This window comes from Pleurodeles waltl, chromosome 4_2 (assembly GCF_031143425.1).
Source record: "Pleurodeles waltl isolate 20211129_DDA chromosome 4_2, aPleWal1.hap1.20221129, whole genome shotgun sequence".
NCBI classification, from domain to species: Eukaryota; Metazoa; Chordata; class Amphibia; order Caudata; family Salamandridae; genus Pleurodeles; species Pleurodeles waltl.
The window spans coordinates 852,578,693-852,604,555 of NC_090443.1; the positions used below are offsets into that span (position 1 = coordinate 852,578,693).

General features: G+C 44.9%; 1 protein-coding gene across 5 annotated transcripts in view; it reads left to right on the forward strand.

Annotated features, from left to right (window-relative positions):
• FYB2 (FYN binding protein 2) overlaps positions 1–25,863 on the forward strand; it is a 408,342-nt gene that overhangs the window by 373,695 nt on the left and 8,784 nt on the right. For 3 of the 5 annotated variants that reach the window (XM_069232598.1, XM_069232594.1, XM_069232595.1), the window contains exons 14-15: positions 9,745–9,907; positions 10,024–10,057. In XM_069232598.1, the coding sequence (XP_069088699.1) occupies positions 9,745–9,907; positions 10,024–10,057 (197 nt within the window). Of the gene's footprint in view, positions 1–9,744; positions 9,908–10,023; positions 10,068–25,863 lie in introns of all 5 variants that reach the window. The other 2 variants (XM_069232597.1, XM_069232596.1) reach the window with 1 other exon arrangement.

The window sequence follows — 25,863 nt, forward strand, 5'->3', positions numbered from 1 at the left end:
TACTGGACTTAACGGGGGATTGAGGCCTCATTCCCCGTAGGAGAATGACTGCTCACACAGGGAACAGTACCCAAGTCACTGTCAGATGTTCGAGTCATCAGGGGTGAAGACTCTGTTTTAACACAGTCTCAGCTCGGGGTTTAAACGATTGCAACTTCTTTTTAAATATTTCCGGAACTTTTATCTCAGATGTGCTGTTTTTAGTAGACAATAGTGGGTTAGAATTACTTTTCAAAATAGCCTCCACCTCCTCGATCAAAATGTCAATGTCATCTAGACGATTATTCCTTTTGTGTATTGAAGAGCTCGCTTGGTTACTTGACCATTTTTTTTAGTTTTTTTATGCCACTTGATGGAGCAGGAATGTCTACAACTTTGTGTTTCCCCATCGTAACATCAAATAGTAAATAAAATAGCAACATAAGCTAAAAGGACCTCCAGTAAACATACTTCTAAAAATGGGGTGCCCACCCGGCCAGTCTTTGCCCGGGCGCATCCCGCGCCACGTGATTAACAAGCGCTTTTAAAAGCGCGGGAGTCAGGGAAGCCTGGGGATGGAGTCCCACCCAAGGCAGCAGAGTTGCTTCCAGGGCGGCCCTATATATATATAAATTATCTACTGGTGGTAGCCAGTAGGTAATTGTAGTTATGACTAGCTTTTCCAATAGACATAGCTTTTTTGTTTTGCTAATAACTTTGGCGCTGTTTGACGAATCCTCACAAAAACCTTTAAACTAGTACGCAGGTTAGTTTAGCTGATGTCTGGAAAATTTCAAGCGGAGGCCAAGAAAAAAGGAGAGGACTCAAAATGCTTTTTCCCCATTCTATGTCTATGGGGATTTTGCAATTTTTATACACAACTATAGCTTGAACCGCTCAGCGGATTTACACCAAATTTTGCAGAAATGTAGATCTTGCTGTAGAAAGAGCCCTTTTTGTAATTTTGTGTAAAACTGTTCAGTTGTTTGGGAGTTAATAAAGAATAAAAATATAGATCCAAAGGGACCCTGATCCTCTTTGGGTACCCACGGATCTGAGCAAAAACCAAGGCCCTGATTGGCTGGCTGCACCCTGAAAGGAAAGTTGCGGCCATCATTTTGTTTCTTGGCTGGGCCCCAGGAAAAATACATTAAAAAAACACACACATATAAGGTCAGGATAGAGGTATCCTGATCCAATAGGACACGGAGGAGTCTCCAAGGAACGTCCCTTTTTTTTTTTTGGCCTATCCACGGATCCACTGCGGTACACGGTGTAACCCCCAGTGTATATTTGCAATGGACTTATGCTATTCATATATTACTTTACATTATAAAGAGAATAGATATTCACTGAAAAAAAATCAAAGGTTACAGGGACGTTCTAGTTAGGCTCATGTTTTAGTCTCACAAAACTAAGAAATTCAGAAGATATTTTTGTACTTATAGTTATACTTATCTGATGAAACTGTAAGTCATGCCGGAAAGTAACATTAGGCCACAAGTTATAGTTTCTTAACAGGAGTATAACTATAACTGCTACATTTCTGTGATTTTGTGTGTTAAACATGAACCATACTATAACATCCCTGTAACCTTTGTTTTTTTTCAGTGTGTGTATATATATGTATATATATATATATATATATATATATATTTATACTAAACATACTTATGGGGCCTGATGTTCAGCATTCTTCATTCATTGGACTTCTAAATTGTAATTCATTTTGTGCTTCTACCCACCACAATGTAGAGAATAGTGCATTGTTTCATTCTACTTCAGCCAGTGTCTCCTCTTACTGTGATTGATGACAATTTACCTATGCACTTACTTTCAACAACTGTCCCCTTTAGTGCAAGACATGGTGGTCCAATGATTTTTCTTTTTGAGAATATTACTTTACAATTAATATTTTATTTATTTTGCATGGGCCCAGGACCTCCTTCCACCTTGCTGCCTGACCACTGATAGCCACTAGCAGTAAGCAGTATCCCGCATTAGGAATTATGTGAACAGCCATCTTTGAATGGTATTAAAAAGTATTTTAAAAAAACACTTGGTGATGGCTGCTTATGTCTGCACATACATATTCATGAAAAGCCATTTTGGAATGCTTTTTATGCTTTGACAAAAAGCATTTTAAAATGACTGTCTGTGCATGTCTATGCATGCACTTATACAAAGTCCATCCTAGAATGGGTTTTTTTAGGGTCGAGCCTGCGAGTGCATGTGCTTGCGAGACGCTCTTGTGCTCACTAAAAGGCTTTGAGCCTGCCTGTTGCTCACAATTTGTTGGTTTGTGTGGCACTCTTCTCTACAGCCTCGCAATTCATCAAGGCATGTCTGGCATCATTTCAGTTCCTCTGTGTGGAGCAGAGATCAAGCGCTAACTGATTTAAACTTAATTAGTGCCCGTCCGCTGCTCCCAATGTGATTGAGGTACTATTTTGTTCTAACTTCCAATGCCCTGCAAATAGAAGACTTGTGACTGGTAAAAGTATGCCCAGCAGACAGACAAAATTGCAAAGTTTTATTTTTGAACTTTATTTTACTTTATTTAGTTAAGTCATCTTTTCTCTTTATCCACTCAGGGTTTTTTGTTTTTGCTCATGGGCCCTGTTGTCAAAAATGACTTCACTTGTTCAAAATATGCGAGACCCATTGCATTGCAAATGCTTGTTATAGATTATCATTAGTTTGCTGAGGTGCTACTTTCTTTGAGTGGTAAACTAATATTAAAGTATAGCCAGGCAACAGTCAGACCTTTTGACTTTTAAGATACTTGATGTCTGTTTTTTCTTGTCATAGCACTCGTTACTCTTGCCCCCTCCCCGTCCTCACACTCCTCTTAAATTTTCAATACGTAGACAATTAAAAAGGACGAGTGGGAGAGGGCTCCAAAGTTAGTTTCACCCAGGGTGCTCCCTGAAAAAAGACAATTTCTACTTCTGGTCAAGAGTTGGGTGGTGTTGGCTTTCGTTTCTTATTTCAGTCAGTAGACCGCATTGCTTGCAAGCCAGCCAGCCAAGCACTTGCCTGCCTGCCACAGTTGTGCATCAAGAACTGGTTCTGAAATGCACTTTGCTTGCTAGCACTTGAACTGACCCAAAATGTCCATTAAAATGGAGAAAAAACAAAATGTTTGCCCGGAGGCCCTTTTGACCTGCACACTTAGACAAATCTCACCTACTACACAGCCAAATCTGTTCATGTAATAGGCTCACACTTTCGCAAAATGGCTGTGCTGTGGCTAGTGATAAAACACGATTGCCATTGCCAGTCAGTCATTGGTTGAAGAGGACTGACACAAAATCAGTTTCTTCACATATTCTACGTTATCGTTTTAATATGTTTATTGTGATGTGTTTACAAAAGCTCTGTTGTCTCTAGCCAGACGTAAACGGTTCCCTGGGAAGACACCTAACATTTTGGGTCCGATGCTGAACAGGACATAATGTAGATTTTCCTAGTTCATGACGGAAAGTCTTAATTTTATTAAAGACACGGAGGCGAGTAATATGCGTTTCTCTTCTTGCTTTAATAAAATAGTAGTCAAGAAAAAAACTACGAATCCCATGTGGCTAACACAGACAGCCAATGGGATTGAAAACGTAGTACAGAACATGTCAACCAATAGCAGTTCCCCCCCATGCTATTGTAACGTCACTTGACTGCAAGCAGCCCTCTTTTCTTGCAAATAAAGTCAATTGCTGAATAAAAGTGGGAACAGAGTACAAAGAATAAACAACGCCATTAGGAAAGCAAACACATCAGAAGAAAAGTCCAAAATTCTACATATGAAGGCGTATTCCATCAAATCAGGAGGAAACGATCCTGAACTTGCAATGAACGAAGGGTTCCCATGATGAGGAAATCCTACTAGGACGCTGCTGGATTAGCCGAAATTGGCGCTGGAAGAAAGGGAGGGAGAAAAAATAGCATTTATTACCAGTGGTGGGATAATACTCGCCTCCGTGTCTTTAATAAAATTAAGACTTTCCGTCATGAACTAGGAAAATCTACATTTTATGACAAGACCGGAGGCTCCTATTATGCAAGTTTAAAGCATATTAATTACATTCAGTGAAACATTATCAACAGGTTTGCAATAAAAGACTCTAAAGGTATTGTCATTAGACCAGTCTGCAGATTTTAGAATATCCTCTAAACGGGATCCCGCCCAGAAAGCTTTGGAGGCCATTGCCCCTCTGGCAGAATGAGCTCAAAATCTGGAAATATCGATACCAGCTAAGGACATAATCCATTTCACCCAACGAGCTAAGGTGGCAGACGAAACCGGGTGGTAAGGTTTCCTAAATGAAATAAGAAGTTGGGAGGAGGATGTTCTCAAATCTACAGTCTTTTGTTCATAAACCTTAAGACATTGGCCCACACATAATTTTGGTTGCTGTGGGAAATAAGGATAAAAAACTGACGATAAATTGGTTTTGGTACGTCGGACAACCGAAAATAATACCCCCGAAGGGGTAAACTGACGGTTGGAGACGTCTAGTGCCTTTACATCTGATAAACGTTTGATAGAAACTAGACATAATAACATTGTTAACTTAGCAGATAACATTTTCAGAGATAACAACGGGTTGTCCGGTAATGAAATCAAAAACTTTAAAACAACGTTAACATCCCATAATTGATTATATTTTGGTAGAGGAGGTTTGGAAAATTTTACTCCCTTTAATAATCTGCATACTAGCGGATGCTAGCCTATGGGTTTCCCATTGGCCTGGATATGATTAGAAGAAATAGCCGAACTATAAAGGTTGATAGTACGGAAAGCCTTACCTTTACTGGCTTCTGCGGCTAAAGAATTAACTACAAAAATTACATCTGCTGAAAAGGGATCAACCTGCCTTCCCAAACACCAGCCATCCCATAAAGACCAGGCTGCTTTGTAGGCTTTCTTAGTACCAGGGGCCCAGGAATTTGAGATGTATTGGGAAGCTTCTGACGAAATGACAGGGCTAGATTGGGGATTCCTGAGATCTTCCAGGCGGACAGAGTGAGGATAATGTCTACAATGAGGGGATGGGGACGCTGAAAAGGGTCCAACAGTAAGTTTGGGAAGGATGGGATTAACAAGGGAAAGTCTACTGAGAGTTCTAATAGGGTAGGAAACCATACTTGGGATTGCCAGAACGGGACGATGAGAAGAAGGGAGGCATTCTGTCGTCTGGCATGAGCTAAGACCCTGTTGATCATGATAAAGGGGGGGAAAGGCGTAATTGAGGGAGCGAGACCAATTTTGTAAGAAAGCATCTGATGCCAAGGCTAATGGATCTGGACGCCAACTGTAAAATTGGGGAAGTTGTGTGTTCAGTCGGGATGCAAACAGGTCTATGGAACACGGACCCCATAAGGAATGAATCTTGTGGAAAACTGAAGGATGAATTCTCCAATCGCTGGAGTCTCGGAGATGACGAGAATGCCAATCTGCGACTGAATTGAGAGCTCCTGGAAGGTACTCTGCATGAACCGAGAGATGGTTTGAAAGGCAAAATTCCCCCAAACTCTTGGCCAAATCCGCCAGAGGTTTTGATTTTGTGCCTCCAAGATGATTTATGTACCTGACTGCAGAGATGTTGTCCATCCTGAGAAGTATTGCGCAATGAACTTTGTGCTTTGCTAGGCTTCTGATTGCAAAGGAGCCGGCAAGCATCTCTAAACAATTGATATGCAATTTGGACTCCTCGGAAGACCATGTACCTCCAGTCGATATGGGACCACATCTGGCCCCCCAGCCCAGACGACTTGCATCGGATTCTAAGACAAGATCTGGGGCTGATGGAAATATACTTTTCCCGTTCCAAGCGTCCAAATGGTCTTTCCACCATTGAAGCTCTGTTCGGGACTCTACGTCTAAGGGAATGAGGTCGGAATATGATAGACCTTTCCTTAAGTGTTGAATCTTCAATCTTTGAAGGGAGCGGTAATGAAGGGGGCCTGGAAAAAGAGGACAGCAGGCCTACTATTCGAGCTAATGTCCTGAGAGAAATGAGAGAGCTGCGAAGGATCTGCAGGATTTCTGACTTTATGGATCTTATTTTTGACGTAGGCAGAAGTAGGGTAGCTGAGATGGAATTGATTTGAAATCCTAAGAATTCTATGGTTTGGGATGGAGTTAGGAGAGACTTTTCTCTGTTTATTATGAAGCCTAGATTCTCTAGAAAAGAACAGGCTGTTTGTAAGTGGAGTAGAAGAATTTGAGGAGATTGACTTAAAATTAGGATATCGTCTAAATAAATTAAGAGCCTTACGCCCTGGGACCTTAGGAAAGCTACCAAGGGCTTCAGGAGCTTGGTGAAGCACCAGGGTGCGGATGATAGACCGAAGGGCAGAGAGGTAAAGTGATAAGTTTGGTCGAACCAATGGAACTGAAGGAATTCCCTGGAGTCTAGATGTATCGGGACGACTAAATAGGCGTCCTGCAGATCCAGTCTGACCATCCAGTCGTTTTGAAGAAGTATATCCCCGAGGTGAAGAATTGTTTCCATTTTGAAATGTCTGTATACCACAAATCGATTGAAGTGTTTTAAATTGATGACAGGACGCATCTTTTTGTTGTTCTTCTGAACTAGAAAGATTGGGCTGGTAAACCCTAAAGGGTGGGGTTGGGTGACTGAAATTGCTTGCTTTTGTAAGAGGGAATCTACCTCTAGGGATATTAACTGGGTCATTTCTGTGGAGAATTGGGGAGGAGGAGTGTAAAATGTTTGAACTGGGGTGGAATAAAGGTCTATTATGTAACCTTGCACAGTATTTAGAACCCATACATCCGCGGTAATTGTTAACCAATTTGAAAGAAAATGGAAGATGCGACCCCCAGTTGGAAAAGAACCAAGCTGAGGGCTTACCTGTAGGGTTGGAGGCCTTAGTGTGTCTAAAGGATCTGGAACGATAGCCTCTGCCGCGCTGGGGATAGAACTGTGGTCTAAATTCATGCTGATAGGAACCGTAGTATCCTCTGGAGCCTTGGTTGACACAACCTCGGCCGGTAAAGCGGCCCCTGCCTCTACCGGCCCTGGCAAAAACCCGTTGATTGAACATTTTCCACATAGACTGTTGTGCTTTGTCTAATGAGGTGAATGTGGCAACGTACTTGCTGAGATTTTTAATGAATGAGTCCTTCCGTATGAATTTGGGGTTGGACCGTTGCCAAATTAATCAGTTTAGGTTCCAGTTTGATCAGGAGGCCTTTCCGTCTCTCATGTATGAGAGAGGAGTTAGCATTCCCCAGAAGGCAGAAACAACGTTGAACCCATAAAGATAGCTCTTCTGGATCTAGAAAGCTGCCATCCAGCCTGGCCGATTCAATCATGTCAAAGATTCTTGTAAGTGGACCTATGACGTCCAATAGCTTGTCCTGACAGGACGACCATGCCTTATCTACTCCTTTACGAGGGTCCTTGCCCTGTTTAGTGAAAAAGGTTAGCATCTGTTCATCAATGGTGGGAGTGGAAGTAGCCTTGTGTGGGAGGACGGGGCGTGGACATTCGGACTTGAGCTTGGCTCTGGTCTGCTTATCTAGGGGTGAAAATAATTTCTGAGCCACGTAACGACCCACATGGTCAGCTGGGAGCCATTCAGTGGAATTGGGGCGAAGTATGTTGGAGGGGTCAAACATGGGAAAACCTTCTGCGTCAAACAGAGGGGGGGAAACAGAAGGACACTTGGGTTTCTTAGGAGGAGGAGGTGAAAAGGAATCGGTGTCGTCCTTGTCAGAGACATAGATATCCGCATCCGGGATATCATCATCCGAATTTGGGGTAGAGATATAGGGAGTGGGAAGAGGAATGTGACGTTGTTTGGCTTTGCGTTTCAAAGAGGGTTTAGAAACCATATTGTTATACTCCTTGGCAGGAGCCTTATGAGGAACTGCGTCCTCTGTCATATGTGAGGTAAACTCACTCTGTTTGTGCCGGAACCATAGGGTTGGCAGGCAGGCGCTGACTGAATTCCCCCGCAGACTGGGCCGAAGATTTGGATAAAAGGATAGAAAAATTTGACTCCAAATTCTTTGATAATTTCTGCATTGATGACGCCATTGCCTGTTGAACAGAGTTCTTGATAAAATTGCGTAATTCGTTTCTTATGTCCTCAATTTCACTGGGAACACCCTGTTCCACAGAAGAGGAATTGGTTTCCATGTTAATTATTAAAATTAATAAAGAAAAGGGAAAAAAAATTGGGTAGAAAATGACTCCGAATTAAAAGGAATTAATTCTAGCAGAAATTCCTATCTCTGCTGGGCAGCCGGGGATTAACTGGATAATATGACACAGAGAAGCAAGGAAGAACCCTCCTACACCAGGGCGGGGCCAAGGGAAAGTGGTGCCGTCAAACCGGAGGAACACCCGATGAAGGAACAAGGATTTTGAGGTGAGCGAGCACTTTGCAGGGAGCGCTTCGCAGGGATTCCTCTCCTCACGTCAGGCAACCGAGTGACGGTTGTTCCTGAACGCGAGGGAAATCCTTGATGGAACGTCGCGCGTGCCGCGCGTAGTGCGCAGATAGAATATTTGAAATTCCTACCTCGGGAGCACACGCTTTGTGCTACCGAGGACAGGAAAACACGAACGCGAGCGCGTGTAAGCGCTTAAAGAATAGAATGCGGCAACATGCCGACTACATGGTATGATATAATATACTCATATATATGAAAACGAAACTAACTATTATTAATAAACGATATGAGGAAAGAAAAAGGTGACTTATCTTGACTGCAGCAGCAAGAAAAGAGGGCTGCTTGCAGTCAAGTGACGTCACAATAGCATGGGGGGAACTGCTATTGGTTAACATGTTCTGTACTACGTTTTCAATCCCATTGGCTGTCTGTGTTAGCCACATGGGATGTGTAGTTTTTTTCTTGACTGCTATTTTATTAAAGCAAGAAGAGAAACGCATAATAGGAGCCTCCGGTCTTGTCATAAAATTTCACTTTTGGGGCCTGTGATTGTGAATTGGTGACTCTGTGGACAGCTCTTCAAGACATATAGCACTTATGGGGTTTTCACTCACGAACCCATTTCTTTGTCCTTCAGAGCCAGCCCACTCGATTACACTACTGCATGCATTACACACTCTTGCTCTCATTTGTGCTCAGATACCTACCCCAGGCAATACTCCTTATTTTTCTCTCAAAGATACTGCTTGCAACAAGAGAGACATTGCTGCGGAGCATTAGAGAATGGTTGTTGTTTTGTATTACGTCATCTATGATGATGTCAAGTGGTTTTGTATGTGCAGTGAATGGTGGGAAAGCTAAGGTTGTTCGGTTACCTTCATTGTATATTCTACCCCTGTTGCGGTTGGGCATTAATTCAACTATTTTGTTTAAATTCTTTTCAAGTGTTTGTGCACTGACATCAGAGTACGATTGTTCTCAACACCGATTCAGTGAATATAATGCTGGGAAGTTTAATGTACAATAATAAAACGCAGCAGAAGCAAATACTGGATTGATCTTAATGTATGTTATGAAACAAAACATTTACATTTTATTTTCAACTGTAATAAATGTTTACTAATGATCTTGGTAGTGTGTGCATGCCTTCTGAATAAGAAGACACCAGTCACCGTGATTTTTGGTCTTACATAGAATAGTTTGCTTGTACATTTTACATCACAGAAATATTGCATGCCTCAAACTCGTGAGAGTCGATTTGGATCACAGTAATGATTGCATGGATGGGGATCTTTAAATCGAGAGAGCAGTGGGCAGTGACCAACAATGTTTTATTTCAGTATACTAAAGAGATCGAAGTCATCAACACCGCTGTTGTCGATTCATCTGCCAATATTGGGAAACTAGGGAAGCGTGACTTGACTATCACACGTGGAGAAGAGTTGGATATTATTGATATAACAGATGAAAACGTAATCATTTGTCGGAATTCTGAAGGCAAATGTAAGTGGCGTGATGCATATCTAAACTTCTAAGCATTTAATTAGTGATAGTTAAAGGAAAGATGTACACCTGGAAAAACGTACTCCTAAATTGTTGTATTCTGTTCTTTTCTTTAGATGGTTATGTGTTGGTGGAAAATTTGAACTTCAAGTAAGTTGAGGTACAATATCTATACTCTTTTTTTCACATCAAATATTTGCAAATACATCTGTTTCTAGTGAACTTACAAATATGTTGTGCTTAACGAACCAAATACAAACATGGCTAAAAGTTTATATTATGTCATCAGTAGAATAGAAGAAGTACATTCTGTAATTCATCTACTGTGAATACTTCGATTCTTATTTAGTGCAACATTTATTGGTTCTAATGTTTTGCAAAGCCAAGTTAGCTATTTTTATAGAAGATGATGGAAAATAGGATATTGTTTTGAACACACATTGCACTAGCTTAATTTGAACTATTGATATTTTGAAAAATCTAAATATCCTGCATGCATCATTTCACAATGGACAATTGGACATTGTGAGTTTAGCTAAAGGTAGCCATGTAATAGTATAACTAAGGCAGAGTGAAGTTGTTAATGCTTGGCTCTCCCTATCCGATCCACTGTGGTCGTGGCAAATACCCTATCCTTGCGCAAAAGGAAAGGCTGTCGGTCTGTGTGTGCACCTGCATGATGTTGAGCTGCACCGGCTCAATAGCCTGACCTTCAAGTGGCGCCTCTCTCTCTGGGTCCGCGACCTGCAGTTAATTGTTAAAAGCGGACATTGAAACGGGCCCCTATTAGGCTCTATATTCCTCCCGTCTCTGTACAGAGAAAAACAATTGATTTCTGAACATTTGCCACACAAACCGTTAAGACAGCCCATGCCAGCGAGGTCGCTTCTGTTTACATTTCACACATTTAACGTAATTTTACTTCCTAAGAGCATTTGTTTTTTTCTAGAATGTTGATTTTCTTTAGTTTTCTTTTCCTGGAGCACATTACCTTTTAGTAGCATGCACTGTGAACTGGATCGTCTGTAGGTGTCTGTGTGAACAGGTTGTGTTGTGTGTTACTAATTACTTGTACATTTTACTGATATTATAGTGCATTAAATTCATGTCAATTTCACATCAAGATTTTACTCCATGCACCTGACAGGTACGTTCTTCTATTAACTGTTAGAGTTTTCTTTGTTCAATAACACAATTGTAGTGAATTTCACAGAAACCAGTGAAACTATTTTTTTGCCATAGCTGCATACATAGGTAAGTGACAGGAGATATGTTTCTGGTCGGGTTTGAGAGCTCTGGATTTGAGGCTAAAGGCAATTCGAGTTTCTCACAGTGGAGCATTAAATTGTTCAGAATATATGCTCATCCAGATCTTTGCCTCTCTGCAGATCGTACAGAACAGTGGTCACGAATGCCAGTTGTGATTGTGATTCTAGGCAAAATATGTGAAAGAGGTGCGCATGAGTCAAATTATTTGTAATGTTAATGAAAATCTAGTGCTGATGGTTGACTTGGTGCATAGTTTGTGTGTGTAGGGGATGGATAAGTGAAGGAGATGCAAGGAAGTGCATGCAAGACTGTGAAAAGAGGTTGCAAAAGAGGAAAGAGTTGACGTGTGAAAACACTGATGGAGGATTTCGGAAAAGTGGGGAGAAAAGGAAGTGTCTTAGAGTCTACAGAGGAAAGTGGTGTGAACTGGACAGTAAGGGTGAATTTAACATTCTGAAGACTTTAATAATATTTAGTTCACTGTTACTTTCAGATTTTAAACATTTTTAATTATTTACAACTAAATTATAGTTACTCCTTTGTGTGATACTGCTAACAAGCATTGACTAAACTAATTTAGGTCCATGTTTATTATTGCCTGATATGTCTGGATGCAATGACAGAGCTCATATAGGGACACCAAAATACTGGTCAGATGGCACAAAGCTTCAGTTTTCATGCTTTAAAGCCACACCCTAAATTACAAAGGCTACATCTCTTGGAAAGAATTCCTACTTGTGCTTCCTATGCGTTCCCCTTTTAGAGACCTCCTCACTTTTTTTCTTCCCGCTAAAAATTCTGGGAATTTCACCAACCCCATAATTGGAATACATTAACTATACCTACAATGTGGCTGAGGAATTAAATAGAGGACTTTAAAGTGAGCCTTATGTATGGCTTTGATAGCATGAAACGAAAGCTCTGGAAGTGGGCCATGATTTTAGCACTTTCTGGGTCTCTTTTTCTACATTACCAACTCACAACTATGCATTAAATGTATGCAGTGAAGTCGTATGTATAGCTTTTAGTGATAGAGGTATTTTAAATCACCACATGCCCACTCAGCATACCACAGTAGATACTTGCTCACCCTAGCAACCTTTACCTGAGCTAGATGTTGCATGCTGTAAAATGGTAAAATACATCAAATATAAACAATGTATGGCATGTAGCTACTGAACATTTAAGCTTCACAACGTAACTATACACATGAATAGTGTACAGTGTAGTCACTCTACTAATTGTATTCTGAAAAGAACGGCTATGTATTTTGCTAAGGGATCTATGTTCAAATAATTGATAAATACTAATAAATAAACGAGTGAACCTATTATATAAACTTTTCAAGATTTATTTTAAGCCACATCACATAAATTACGTTTGACCTAAATTTGTGAAAGCCAATTGACTGGTAAATGGGAGTAAACTAGTAACGTTTCAATATGCTCTAGAAAGCTTAAACAGCATCTAAACTTCTTTTTAATAATGGCTTTCCAGGGTAACAACTGGTGTCTTTTAAGTAGCTGGGCAGAGTCCTCAAACAGCATGTTTATTATGGACATGGTATTTAGTGACAATGTTCTGACTGCGGCCTTAATGAACAGTTCATATTATAAATTTTTAACACCTATTTTATCAGAGAAAATTGCATTTATTGTGCGGTTTTTTTTTCTAGGCCTCCTGGCAGTCTATTTTATATGAACATAGAAATAAGACTTCTTTCTCTTGCTATGCAACTAGAGCTGCATTTCATAGTCTTTACCATATTCATAGTACATAAGCGAGGTCTCAGAATTGATGTAAGCTGCTACTCAGCTCCCACATAGTCAAAAATACATAGGGCGTAAAAGAAAGGTAAGTTTTATGCAAAAGGTAGATTTCCTAAACATGAGCATAGTGGACAAACTATCATTATCCTCTATACCCATGCAGCAGAAAATGTACTTTTTATTGGGTTCATAGTACCACGGATGTCGTAAATACGCTACTATCTGGAGCCATATCTGGAGATTTTATTCTACTTTCTGTGTTCACAGTACGCAGACTACAGCAGTCCCAGGAGAGGAAATCTTCCAATCTGGCATGTCCCTAAAATTTATCAAGCTAATTTTGAGGCAGGGAAGGTTAAAATTGATTTTAGTAGTAGTGCAGTCACATAAATAACAAGCTTCTATCCTCGTGGGTCAAGAAGCCTCGGCGCCATGAAATGCTGTTGAGAACCGTGCACACACACAATTGCAAATATCTTGTATGCTCATCTGTTTTGATTGTATGTCTTATGGAAAATCAATAAAAATAAGTTTGGAGACGGCAAACTCTGGCCGTCGAACAAGATGGGCACCTTACTTGGAGGCTCTGAGGAGCTTGGAGGCTTCTGGGGACCCAACAGCAGCAAACAGCGCCCTCCAGATGCTACCAGGGCAGAAGGGGTTCCAAGAAACATTGTTGCTCTACCAGCGGACCTTTTTATATTCTTTCTTAGCCAGCATGACCCGGAGCGGACATCGAGAGTACAGTTCCAACTTGCACAAAGTGGGATGGTGTGGGGAAAACGGCCCGCTGAACGGCACCAGGTGCCCTCAGCGCCTCCCCAATCCTCAGATCAGGCCCCTTACCCTGCTGTAGTCTCTACAGCATAAACAGGCCAGGCACATAGGGTGGGCCACACTGCCCTCAACCACTTTACCTACTGGACTTCTTAAAAACTCTGCCTGTCTAGGGGGCCTCGTGGGGAGTGCACTGTAGATGCTCAGGTCTGCATCAGGACGTTACTCAGCCTCCTTTCTCTCCACACATTGCCCGCCTCATGCAGTTGGTCAGGCGAGGGGTTATATGCACCAGCACCGTGGTTGACCTACATGGTTTGCTTTGCTGGTGACTGTACTCTATCCAGTGGTCATTGCCTATGCCAGAGAGCAGTGAAGGGACAACCTTTTCCTCCACCTTCTATGGCCTACCTGATACCCTCTTTTTTCATTTTTTTTGTAGTACAACCCATCTCGGAGGGGCAGAAAGACTGCTACTTTGGGTGTGATGCTGAGTTCGTAGGGTTCACCAAGCCTCGTCTTGTACCATCTTGCGCTTCCATGCCTACCCCCATGGGCCAGTCTTCAGGGCCCTGCTGATGCCATAGGAGAAGCTGTACAGCCACCAACCCACCATGCAGACTGCAGTGGCCTCTGGGAAACCATCCCTGCAGTTAATTTTCAGAGGTAGTCTCATAAGCCAAACCCATATCTTTCGAACCCAAGTTGGACCTGATCCTCGAGGAAATCACAGTAGTGGAGTGTAGGAAAGGTCCACTGTTGGCATGGTTACCCCTCCACTTTTTGCCGAGTATTGATGCCAGCTTTGATTGAGAGTGTGCAGGGATCTTGCTAACCAGGCCCCAGCACCTGTGTTCTTCCCAAAATCTGTGCCTTTATTTCCACAATGGGCACACCCCTGGCACACAGTTAAGTCCCTTGTAAAAGGTACCCATGGCACCAAGGGCCCTGTGGCCAGGGAAAGTCCCCAAGGGCTGTAGCATGTATTATGCCACCCTGGGGGACGCCTCACCAAGCACATGTACACTGCCTATACAGCTTCTGTGTGCTGGGGGCGGCGAAAAAGACAAAGTTGACTTGACATCCCTCTCATAAAACACTGCCTGTGGCACAGGTAAGTCACCCCTCTAGCAGGCCTTACAGCCCTAAGGCAGGGTGCACTATACCACAGATGAGGGCATAGCTTCATGAACAATATGCCCCTACAGTGTCTAAGTCCATTCTCAGACATTGTAAGTTCAGTGTAGCCATATTAAGTATATGGTCTGGGAGTTTGTCATTACGAACTCCATAGTTCCATAATAGCCTCACTGAATACTGGGAAGTTTGGTATCAGACTTCTCAGCACAATAAACCCCCACTGATGCCAGTGTGGAATTTATTGAAAAATGCACCCAGAGGGCATCTTAGAAATGTCTCTTATATGTTAACCAAACTGCTAATGTAGGACTCACCGGTCTATGCCAACCTGCCACTTTCCGACAAGTTTCTGACCACATGGGATGAGAGCCTTTGTGCACTCTATGGTCAGAAACAAAGCCTGTCCTGAGTAGAGGTGCGTCACACCTCCCCCGACAGGAACTGTTGTAACACCTGGTGGTGAGCCTCAAAGGCTCAAGCCTCGGATTACAGCGCCCCAGGGCACTCCAGCTAGTGAAATTGCCCGCCCCCGGACAAAGCCCCACTTTTGGCGGCAAGTCTGGTGGGCAAATTAGGGAAAACAGGGAGGAGTGACCACCACACCCATGACCACCCCTAAGGTGTCCAGAGCTGAGGTGACTCCCTCCCTGCAGAATCCTCCATCTTGGTTTGGAGGACAGGGACCAATAGGATTAAGGTTGTGCCCCCCTCCCCAAAGGGAGTGGACACAAGGAGGGTGTGGACACCCTCAGGGACAGTAGCCATTTGCTACTGCCCTCTGACTCCTGTAACACCCCTAAATCCAGGATTTAAGGGCCTCCCTGAAACCAGCTCATCAGATTCCTGGCGACCTGACAAGGAGGACCGCATAACTGAAACCCCCAGCAGAGAAAAAGGAAGACAACTGACTTGGCCACAGACCTGGGTGCTGACTGGCCTGACTCCTCCCTCAAAGAACCTGCAAAAGAACAGCAGTGCATCCAGTGGAACCAGCAACCTCTCCTAAGCTCTAGAAGTCTGCCCTGCACTCGAAAGAACCAAGAACACCCATGGACAGTGGCCCTGCCCAAGAACAAACAACAACTAAGGACTCCAACCTCACTCTGAATGCGTGAGTCCTGACCACTCTGCAGCAGACGCCCGCGTCCAGGTGGCCCAACCAGTTAAAGAGGATCCCCCGGCACTTCTGAGCAAGTGCCCATCCTAGGTTGACCTCTCCACCCCTCCAAGACTACGCCTTCGGAGGGAAGCCTGAGGACCCTCTGACCGCGAAGCTCCTGACGGAGATATCCTACTCATAAAGACAAAATGCACCTGCAGCACCCAAGCCTTGGAGAATCTGACCTCCAGTGCAGCAAAATTCAGCAGACAGCCCTCCTCCCTGTCTAGGCTGTGATTTGCCAGAGACGACCTCCTGAACCTCGCCTCCAGCCTCTGAGTGACCCCCAGGGTCCTCTCATAGAGAATCATTGGAGGTCAGACATCCTGTTTGCACCCGGCTGCCCAAGCGCCACTGAGGGTGCATGTTTTGTGCCTTCTTGTGGCACCCTCTAGTGCTCCTCTAAACCCCCAGGTCTGGCCTCTGAAGACGCAGGTACTTACCTGCCTGTAGATCTGAAACCGAGTGTCTGCAGTTCTCAATTGGAGTCCCTGTTAATTTTGCCTGCACTTTGACCTCTGCACCCGGCCGGCCCGTGTAGCTGGTGGTGGGTGTTTGGGTTTAACTTGAACCCCATCTTGTGGACTTCCTAACCCCCAGAGACTGGAACTGTAAGTGTTGTACTTACCTGCAAATCAAGCAAACCTTTTTCCCCCCAGGAACTATTTCTGAAAATTGCACGGTCAAGATTTAAAAGATTATTGACAATATTTAAAAAACTGTATAACCTATCAATTTCAAACAAAGTACTGTTGATACCTGTGTGGTGAAATACGAATCTATTGAAGTACATACCTGCAACTTGAATCTTGTGGTTCTAGAAATAAATTAAGAAAATATATTTTTGCTATATAAAAACCATTGGTCTGGAGTTAAGTCATTGAGTGTGTGCTTCTTCTATTGTCTGAGTACAACAAATGCTTTGCAATACCCTCTGGTAAGCCTAAATGCTCGACCACCCTACCACAAAAGAGAGCATTAGTATTATCTACATTATCCTTTGTTAAGCCTCTGGGGAACCCCTGGACTCTGTGCACAAAATCTCACTTTAATATAGAATATTCAGAGCCAGCTTCCTACATGGAGTACAGACTTCAGGTCATGGACGCTAAAATAACAGACCTTGCGGCAGAGACTGAGGCCCTCATTATGAACTCTGCGGTCTAGGCTGCCATGCCGGCGGTGGCAGTAATTACCGCCACCGGCATGACGGTCCAGACCGCCATATAATAAAAGTGGCAGAACAGCCACTTTTGAAACTCCGCCACTGCCAGGCTTCTGCCACCAGGCATGCCTGGCGGTGGCGGAGTTTCATAGCTGACAGGGCTTTGTTGCAAGCAGCGCTGCCCATCTGATAACGAGTCAGGTTCCACCAGCCTTTCCCTGGCGGTTTACACCGATTTACTGGCAGTGAAATGCGCGACGGGTGCTGCTGCACCCGCCGCATGGCTACATTGACGCCAGCTCTATCTAGAGTCGGCGTCAATGTTCAGGCCCTGCATTCAGCTGGGCCGGCAGGCAGAAACACTGTTTCTGCCCACCGGTCCAGCTGAATGTTCTTTAAGTGGCCGGCAGGGGGTTCTGCGCAGTCTTCTGTTGACTGTCCACACCAAACTCTGCAGGTTTTCCCACCGAGTTCGTAATGAGGGCCTAAGTCTTTCTCGGTGGACAGTGCCAGCTTCCACCACAAGGTGAAGGGATTGAAGCAATGTCTAACAGCAGTGGAAATGAGACTAAACCATATGCTGGATAGAGACTCTGAAATCTGGCACCTGTTCAACAACGTCCTAGACCTTGACGATAGGAGCCACAGGTATAAAGTATACTTCTTTGACCTCCTGTAGAGGGCAGAAGGTACTGACGTCCATGGCTTCCTCTGAAATCTCCTTCCCACCTTCTAGAAAATGCCTTCTTCCACTCACTGGAGATCCAGAGGGCACACAAAATCTGATCACAAACTGACTGCTTCAGACAGAGCATGACCCATCATAGCTTGTTTCCTCCATCATGAGCAGATTTGATAAATGCTCACGACCCACAAGCCGTATGACTGTGATGGCCACAAATTCCATACTTCTGCAGACTCCTCAGAGAGACGAATGACAAGCGAAAGGTCTTCTTGTTGCTCAGACCTCAATACCACAAATGGTTTATTAAATATGGTCTCTTTAAAAAAGCATACATGTGGATCGCAATGGATGGCAAATCTAAAGACTTTCATGATTTGGAGGACCTGCAGTCTTTTCTGGAAGACATACAGGACCAGAACATGGACACAGTGTATGTGTCAAACACACCCGTGCTGACCATAAACATATCCCCATTCCCTCCCCCCACCCCCTGGGACAGAGGGCTGCTTCATTTGAGAGGTAGACCACAACCAGAGGACAGGTCAGCCCGATCGCAGAGCAGAAGAGATAAAGTAATCAGAGGTGGTGGTGCTCACACAGATAGAGGCTGTGTCAAATCCCACTCACCATTGAAGACAGGACCGACGTTGGACCAATCGACCTGTTGAATGTTGTCTCTCTCTATCCCCATGAAAGGTAGATGAGTATCACCGGTCTGTCTCATGTTTGACTGTTTGCTGCTTAATGTTTAATGATTGCTGTCAAAGTTGACCACTTTGGGTGTAGCACTCTGGCCAGTCCGACTGTTTCCATATTGTGTCCTTCGGCACTGGCACCACAACTGTGGCCAGCTGTGCTGCCTTCGCAAGCAGACACTCCTCATCAGCCCACTCCAGGCTCCTTGCTTGGGGCCTCCCACCCACAGGCCTCTGTGCCGTCGGCTTGATGAGGGAACCACCTCCCCTTTTTCGCAGTGCGGCTTGAGACAGATGCTGCCTGGCAAAGTGTCAAAATCTCTCACTCGGTCCTCCCCTAGGCTGCGTGGTGCCCTTGTCAGACAACTGATGTCCACAGCACCAATTACAGCTGCAGCCAATGCACTCCATCTATCTCCCCCTGCTCATTGCCTACACCCAGCATCCTGCACCTTTGCATGCAGGCAGCACTTCGCTGTACGTATCCCTTTCATCTTAGCCCACTCCACCTATTGCTGTGTGTAGGAAGGTAGCCTCTTTCCAGCCTTGTTACCCCCACTTTTGGCCTGTTTGTGAGTACAGGGAGTGCAGAATTATTAGGCAAGTTGTATTTTTGAGGATTAATTTTATTATCGAACAACAACCATGTTCTCAATGAACCCAAAAAACTCATTAATATCAAAGCTGAATATTTTTGGAAGTAGTTTTTAGTTTGTTTTTAGTTTTAGCTATGTTAGGGGGATATCTGTGTGTGCAGGTGACTATTACTGTGCATAATTATTAGGCAACTTAACAAAAAAAAAATATATACCCATTTCAATTATTTATTATTACCAGTGAAACCAATATAACATCTCAACATTCACAAATATACATTTCTGACATTCAAAAACAAAACAAAAACAAATCAGTGACCAATATAGCCACCTTTCTTTGCAAGGACACTCAAAAGCCTGCCATCCATGGATTCTGTCAGTGTTTTGATCTGTTCACCATCAACATTGCGTGCAGCAGCAACCACAGCCTCCCAGACACTGTTCAGAGAGGTGTACTGTTTTCCCTCCTTGTAAATCTCACATTTGATGATGGACCACAGGTTCTCAATGGGGTTCAGATCAGGTGAACAAGGAGGCCATGTCATTAGATTTCCTTCTTTTATACCCTTTCTTGCCAGCCACGCTGTGGAGTACTTGGACGCGTGTGATGGAGCATTGTCCTGCATGAAAATCATGTTTTTCTTGAAGGATGCAGACTTCTTCCTGTACCACTGCTTGAAGAAGGTGTCTTCCAGGAACTGGCAGTAGGACTGGGAGTTGAGCTTGACTCCATCCTCAACCCGAAAAGGCCCCACAAGCTCATCTTTGATGATACCAGCCCAAACCAGTACTCCACCTCCACCTTGCTGGCGTCTGAGTCGGACTGGAGCTCTCTGCCCTTTACCAATCCAGCCACGGGCCCATCCATCTGGCCCATCAAGACTCACTCTCATTTCATCAGTCCATAAAACCTTAGAAAAATCAGTCTTGAGATATTTCTTGGCCCAGTCTTGACGTTTCAGCTTGTGTGTCTTGTTCAGTGGTGGTCGTCTTTCAGCCTTTCTTACCTTGGCCATGTCTCTGAGTATTGCACACCTTGTGCTTTTGGGCACTCCAGTGATGTTGCAGCTCTGAAATATGGCCAAACTGGTGGCAAGTGGCATTGTGGCAGCTGCACGCTTGACTTTTCTCAGTTCATGGGCAGTTATTTTGCGCCTTGGTTTTTCCACACGCTTCTTGCGACCCTGTGGACTATTTTGAATGAAACGCTTGATTGTTCGATGATCACGCTTCAGAAGCTTTGCAATTTTAAGAGTGCTGCATCCCTCTGCAAGATATCTCACTATTTTTGACTTTTCGGAGCCTGTCAAGTCCTTCTTTTGACCCATTTTGCCAAAGGAAAGGAAGTTGCCTAATAATTATGCACACCTGATATAGGGTGTTGATGTCATTAGACCACACCCCTTCTCATTACAGAGATGCACATCACCTAATATGCTTAATTGGTAGTAGGCTTTCGAGCCTATACAGCTTGGAGTAAGACAACATGCATAAAGAGGATGATGTGGTCAAAATACTCATTTGTCTAATAATTCTGCACTCCCTGTATATGTCAGGGTGTTTTCACTGTCTCACTGGGATCCTGCTAGCCAGGGCCCAGTGCTCATAGTGAAAACCCTATGTTGTCAGTGTGTTTGTTATGTGTCACTGGGATCCTGCTAGCCGGGACCCCAGTGCTCATAAGTTTGTGGCCTATATGTGTTCCCTGTGTGGTGCCTAACTGTCTCACTGAAGCTCTGCTAACCAGAACCTAAGTGGTTATGCTCTCTCTGCTTTCCAAATTTGTCACTAACAGGCTAGTGACTACATTTTCCAATTCACATTGGCATACTGGTACACCCATATAATTCCCTTGTATATGGTACAGAGGTACCCAGGGTATTGGGGTTCCAGGAGATCCCTATGGGCTGCAGCATTTCTTTTGCCACCCATAGGGAGCTCTGACAATTCTTACATAGGCCTGCCACTGCAGCCTGCGTAAAATAACGTCCATGTTATTTCACAGCCATTTACCACTGCATATAAGTAACTTATACGTCACCTATATGTCTAACCTTCACCTGGTGAAGGTTGGGTGCAAAGTTACTTAGTGTGTGGGCACCCTGGCACTAGCCAATGTGCCCCCACATCGTTCAGGGCAAATTCCCCGGACTTTGTGAGTGCGGGGACACCATTACACGCGTGCAATATACATAGATCACTACCTATGTATAGCGTCACAATGGTAACTCCGAACATGGCCATGTAACATGTCTAAGATCATGGAATTGTCACCCCAATGCCATTCTGGTATTGGGGGGACAATTCCATGATCCCCCGGGTCTCTAGCACAGAACCCGGGTACTGCCAAACTGCCTTTCTGGGGTTTCCACTGGAGCTGCTGCTGCTGCCAACCCCTCAGACAGGTTTCTGCCCTCCTGGGGCCCAGGCAGCCCTGGCCCAGGAAGGCAGAACAAAGGATTTCCTCTGAGAAGAGGGTGTTACACCCTCTCCCTTGGAAATAGTTGTGAAGGGCTGGGGAGGAGTAGCCTCCCCCAGCCTCTGGAAATGCTTTGATGGGCACAGATGGTGCCCATCTCTGCATAAGCCAGTCTACACCGGTTCAGGGATCCCCCACCCCTGCTCTGGCGCGAAACTGGACAAAGGAAAGGGGAGTGACCACTCCCCTGACCAGTACCTCCCAGGAGAGGTGCCCAGAGCTTCTCCAGTGTGTCCCAGACCTCTGCCATCTTGGAAACAGAGGTGTTGGGGGCACACTGGACTGCTCTGAGTGGCCAGTGCCATCAGGTGACATCAGAGGCTCCTTCTGATAAGCTCTTACCTCTCTTGGTAGCCAATCCTCCTAACTTGGTAGCCAAACCTCCTTTTCTGGCTATTTAGAGTCTCTGCTTTGGGGAATTCTTCAGATAACGAATGCAAGAGCTCACCATAGTTCCTGTACATCTCCCCCTTCACCTTCTACCAAAGGATCGACCGCTGACTGCTCCAGGACGCCTGCAAAACCGCAACAAAGTAGCAAGACGACTACCAGCAACACTGTAGCTTCTAATCCTGCCGGCTTTCTCAACTGTTAACCAGGTGGTGCATGCTCTGGTGGTAGCCTGCTTTCACCCTGCACCAGAAGCTCCGAAGAACTCTCCAGTGGGTCGACGGAATCTTCCCCCTGCTAACGCAGGCACCAAAAGACTGCATCACTGGTCCTCTGGGTCCCCTCTCATCCTGACGAGCGTGGTCCCTGGAACACAGCAACTCTGTCCAAGTGACTCCCACAGTCCAGTGACTCTTCAGTCCAAGTTTGGTGGAGGTAAGTCCTTGCCTCCCCACGCTAGACAGCAAAGCTGTGTACCTCGTGATTTGCAGCTGCTCCGACTCCTGTGCACTTCTCACAGGATTTCCTTCATGCACAGCCAAGCCTGGGTCCCCAGCACTCCGTCCTACAGTGCACAACCTTCTGAGTTGTCTTCTGGCGTCATGGGACTCCCTTTTGTGACTTCGCGTGGACTCTGGTTCACTTTACTTCCAAGTGCCTGTTGGGGTACTTCTGCAGCTGCTGCCTGCTTATGTGAGGGCTCTCTGAGTTGCTGAGCGCCCCCTCTGTCTCCTCCTCCAAGTGGTGACATCCTGGTCCCTCCTGGGCCCCTGCAGCACCCAAAAACCTCTACTGCAACCCTTGCAGCTAGCAAGGCTTGTTTGCAGTCTTTCTGCGTGGTAACACCTCTGCAAGCTTCATCGCGACGTGTGACGTCCACCTTCCAAAGAAGTAGTTCCTAGTCCTCTTTCTTTTCTTGCAGAACTCCAAGCTTCTTCCAACCGGTGGTAGCTTCCTTGCACCTTCAGCTGGCATTTCCTGGGCTCCTGCCCCCTCTCGACACTGTCGCGACTATTGGACTTGGTCCCCTTGTCTTACAGGTACTCAGGTCTGGAAATCCGTTGTCCGTGCACTGCTGGTGTGTGTTCTTCCTGCAGAATCCCCCAATCTCGACTTCTGTGCTCACTGGGGGTAGTAGGTGCACTTTACTCCTACTTTTCAGGGTCTTGGGGTTGGGTATTTTTCTAACCCTCACTGTTTTCTTACAGTCCCAGCGACCCTCTACAAGCTCACATAGGTCTGGGGTCCATTTGTGGTTCGCATTCCACTTTTGGAGTATATGGTTTGTGTTGCCCCTATACCTATGTGTTCCTATTGCAACCTATTGTGATTCTACACTGTCTGCATTACTTTTCTTGCTATTACTTATCTAATTTTGGTTTGTGTACATATAACTTGTGTATATATATTACCCTCTTACTGAGGGTACTCACTGAGATACTTTTGGCATATTGTCATAAAAATAAAGTACCTTTATTTTTAGTAACTCTGCGTATTGTGTTTTCTTATGATATTGTGCATATGATATAAGTGGTATCGTAGGAGCTTTACATGTCTCCTAGTTCAGCCTAAGCTGCTTTGCCATAGCTACCTTCTATCAGTCTAATCTGCTAGAAACACCTCTTCTACACTAATAAGGGATAACTGAACCTGGCACAAGGTGTAAGTACCTCTGGTACCCGCTACAAGCCAGGCCAGCCTCCTACACCGTGGACTACCATGGACAGATGCTGCTAGTCCCCCGACACATCTGTTTTCTCGCTGGTGAGGGTCCCTCATTAAAATTACTTCACCTGCCATAGGCAACATATTGTAGACACACGCTGGTTGTCTTCCCCATCCTCCTTTTAGCAGACCTTTTGAGCTTTGCGGGCCCACAAGCTTAAGTTACTGCCTGGCTCCAGGTGCTTGGTCATTTGGGTTGCCTTTGCCCTACTCAGCTTGTCTCCTTACCCCCTCCTACACTTAAACACACATTTTTCCACTACCCTCCATATCAGTGTCCCCTGCCCTGACTCTTGAGTGAGCTTGTGAGTACTGACCCAGGTGACCCTGGGCCCCCATGCACCCCTTTCTGAAGGGGCGCCCTCCTCCCCATCGCCTCCACTTGATCTCTGTCCCCACTTATTGTGCTCAGCAAGACAGCCACACCTTTTTCCTAGCCCATCCTCCGCTGCTTCTTGACACTTTACATTGACACGTCACTGCTGAGGACTCTGAATATTTTATCGTGGAATGTGAATGGCCTCACTAACTTAATAAAATGCAAGAAGGTGCTTGCATACCTTAACTCTAAACAGACAGACATAGCTTTGCTTCAGGAAATCCACCTTATATGAACTGAGGCGGACAACTGGGTGGGCAGGGTTATCCATAACATCTTTCACTTAAGAAGCAGACCAACGCAGAGGGATACTACGCATTTGTCAAGATCCAAATATGTCACAGAATGCCCTGTGTCGGTACTTTCTATGCACTGTCTAAACCGAAAAGCCAATTTCTACTATGGCTTAAGTGTTTGCTGACATAGATGGGCGCCCACCAGCTCATGGGGGGGTGACTAAAACCTGGGGCAGGACATAGTTCTAGATCATACAGACCCGATAGATGCTGTCAGTAATGCGAACTGGACCCTTCTGGCTGACATTGTCATGAACCACTGTCTTTTGGACGCCTGGTGGCTTCACCACCTCACAGATAGGGAGTTCACTTATACCTCGTCAGTGTATGGCACCCAATCACAATTTCATTACTTTCACACCTCCCAGCCAGTGGTCACCATGATGAGCAATACGCTCATACTTCAGGGTGCACTTCTTGGATCACTAACCGACCTGGCAGATCTGGAGCTTGTAATGTTAATCCACAAAACCTGGTGCATCAACCTTTCCCCATTATAAGCAGCCCGAAGGCAAAGAGTGGCTTAAATCTCATGTTAGCATATACCTAGGGCACAACAAAGGCTTGGTGGCCTCAGCACAGCAGTGGGCATCAGCTAAGGCGAATAATAGGGAGCATTTGATGAAAAATGCCCCCATAACTAACAAACGGAAGGCGGAACAGCAGTGTTTCTTGGAGAGGGCAATAGAGGAACAAACATGCCAATACACGGCCTGCTCCTCCACGGCCATCTGGCGCCAATTGGAGAAAGTGTGCATGAACTTCAATACGCTTTTTACTTCTAAGGCAGAATATGCGCTATAAAAATTGAAAAGTTGCCACTACAAGCAGGGGGGAGGCAGGCAGGCAGGCTGCTGGCAGCGCAGTTGCAGCAGAGAGCAGTGGGGATGGCTATACCAGCCGTTAAAACTGATTCTGCCACATCGTCAGCTACCAACAGGACATTCTGAACGCATTCGCTAATTACTACCGAGCCCTCTACACTCCCCAAGTGGTTCTGCACTCTACACAGCTAGACTCCTTCTTTGCCACAGTTGGCTTACTCAGCCTGAACACAATAGGCAGGTAACTGCTTCAGGGAGAAATCACCAAGGAAGAAATAGCACAGGCTATCTCCAACCTTCCTTACCGCAAGGCCGCAGGGGAGAATGGTTTTCCGGCTGAGTTCTACAAATGGACGAAGGTGGGGGTGACGGATTTTCTTTACTACCTTTTCAGATAGGTGGAATAAACAGGGACCCAGACCTCTCTCCATCAGGGCCCTAATCACAGGCCTCCCCCTCCTTTAGTAGCAGTTACAGACCTATTTACCTCCTCAATGGAGACATTTAAGCTCCTAGCCAGGATTCTAGCAGACCGCCTAAAAAAGATCATCCTCTCGCTGGTCCATTACACCCAAGTGGGGTTTGTTTCAGGGTAATTGGCACACTAC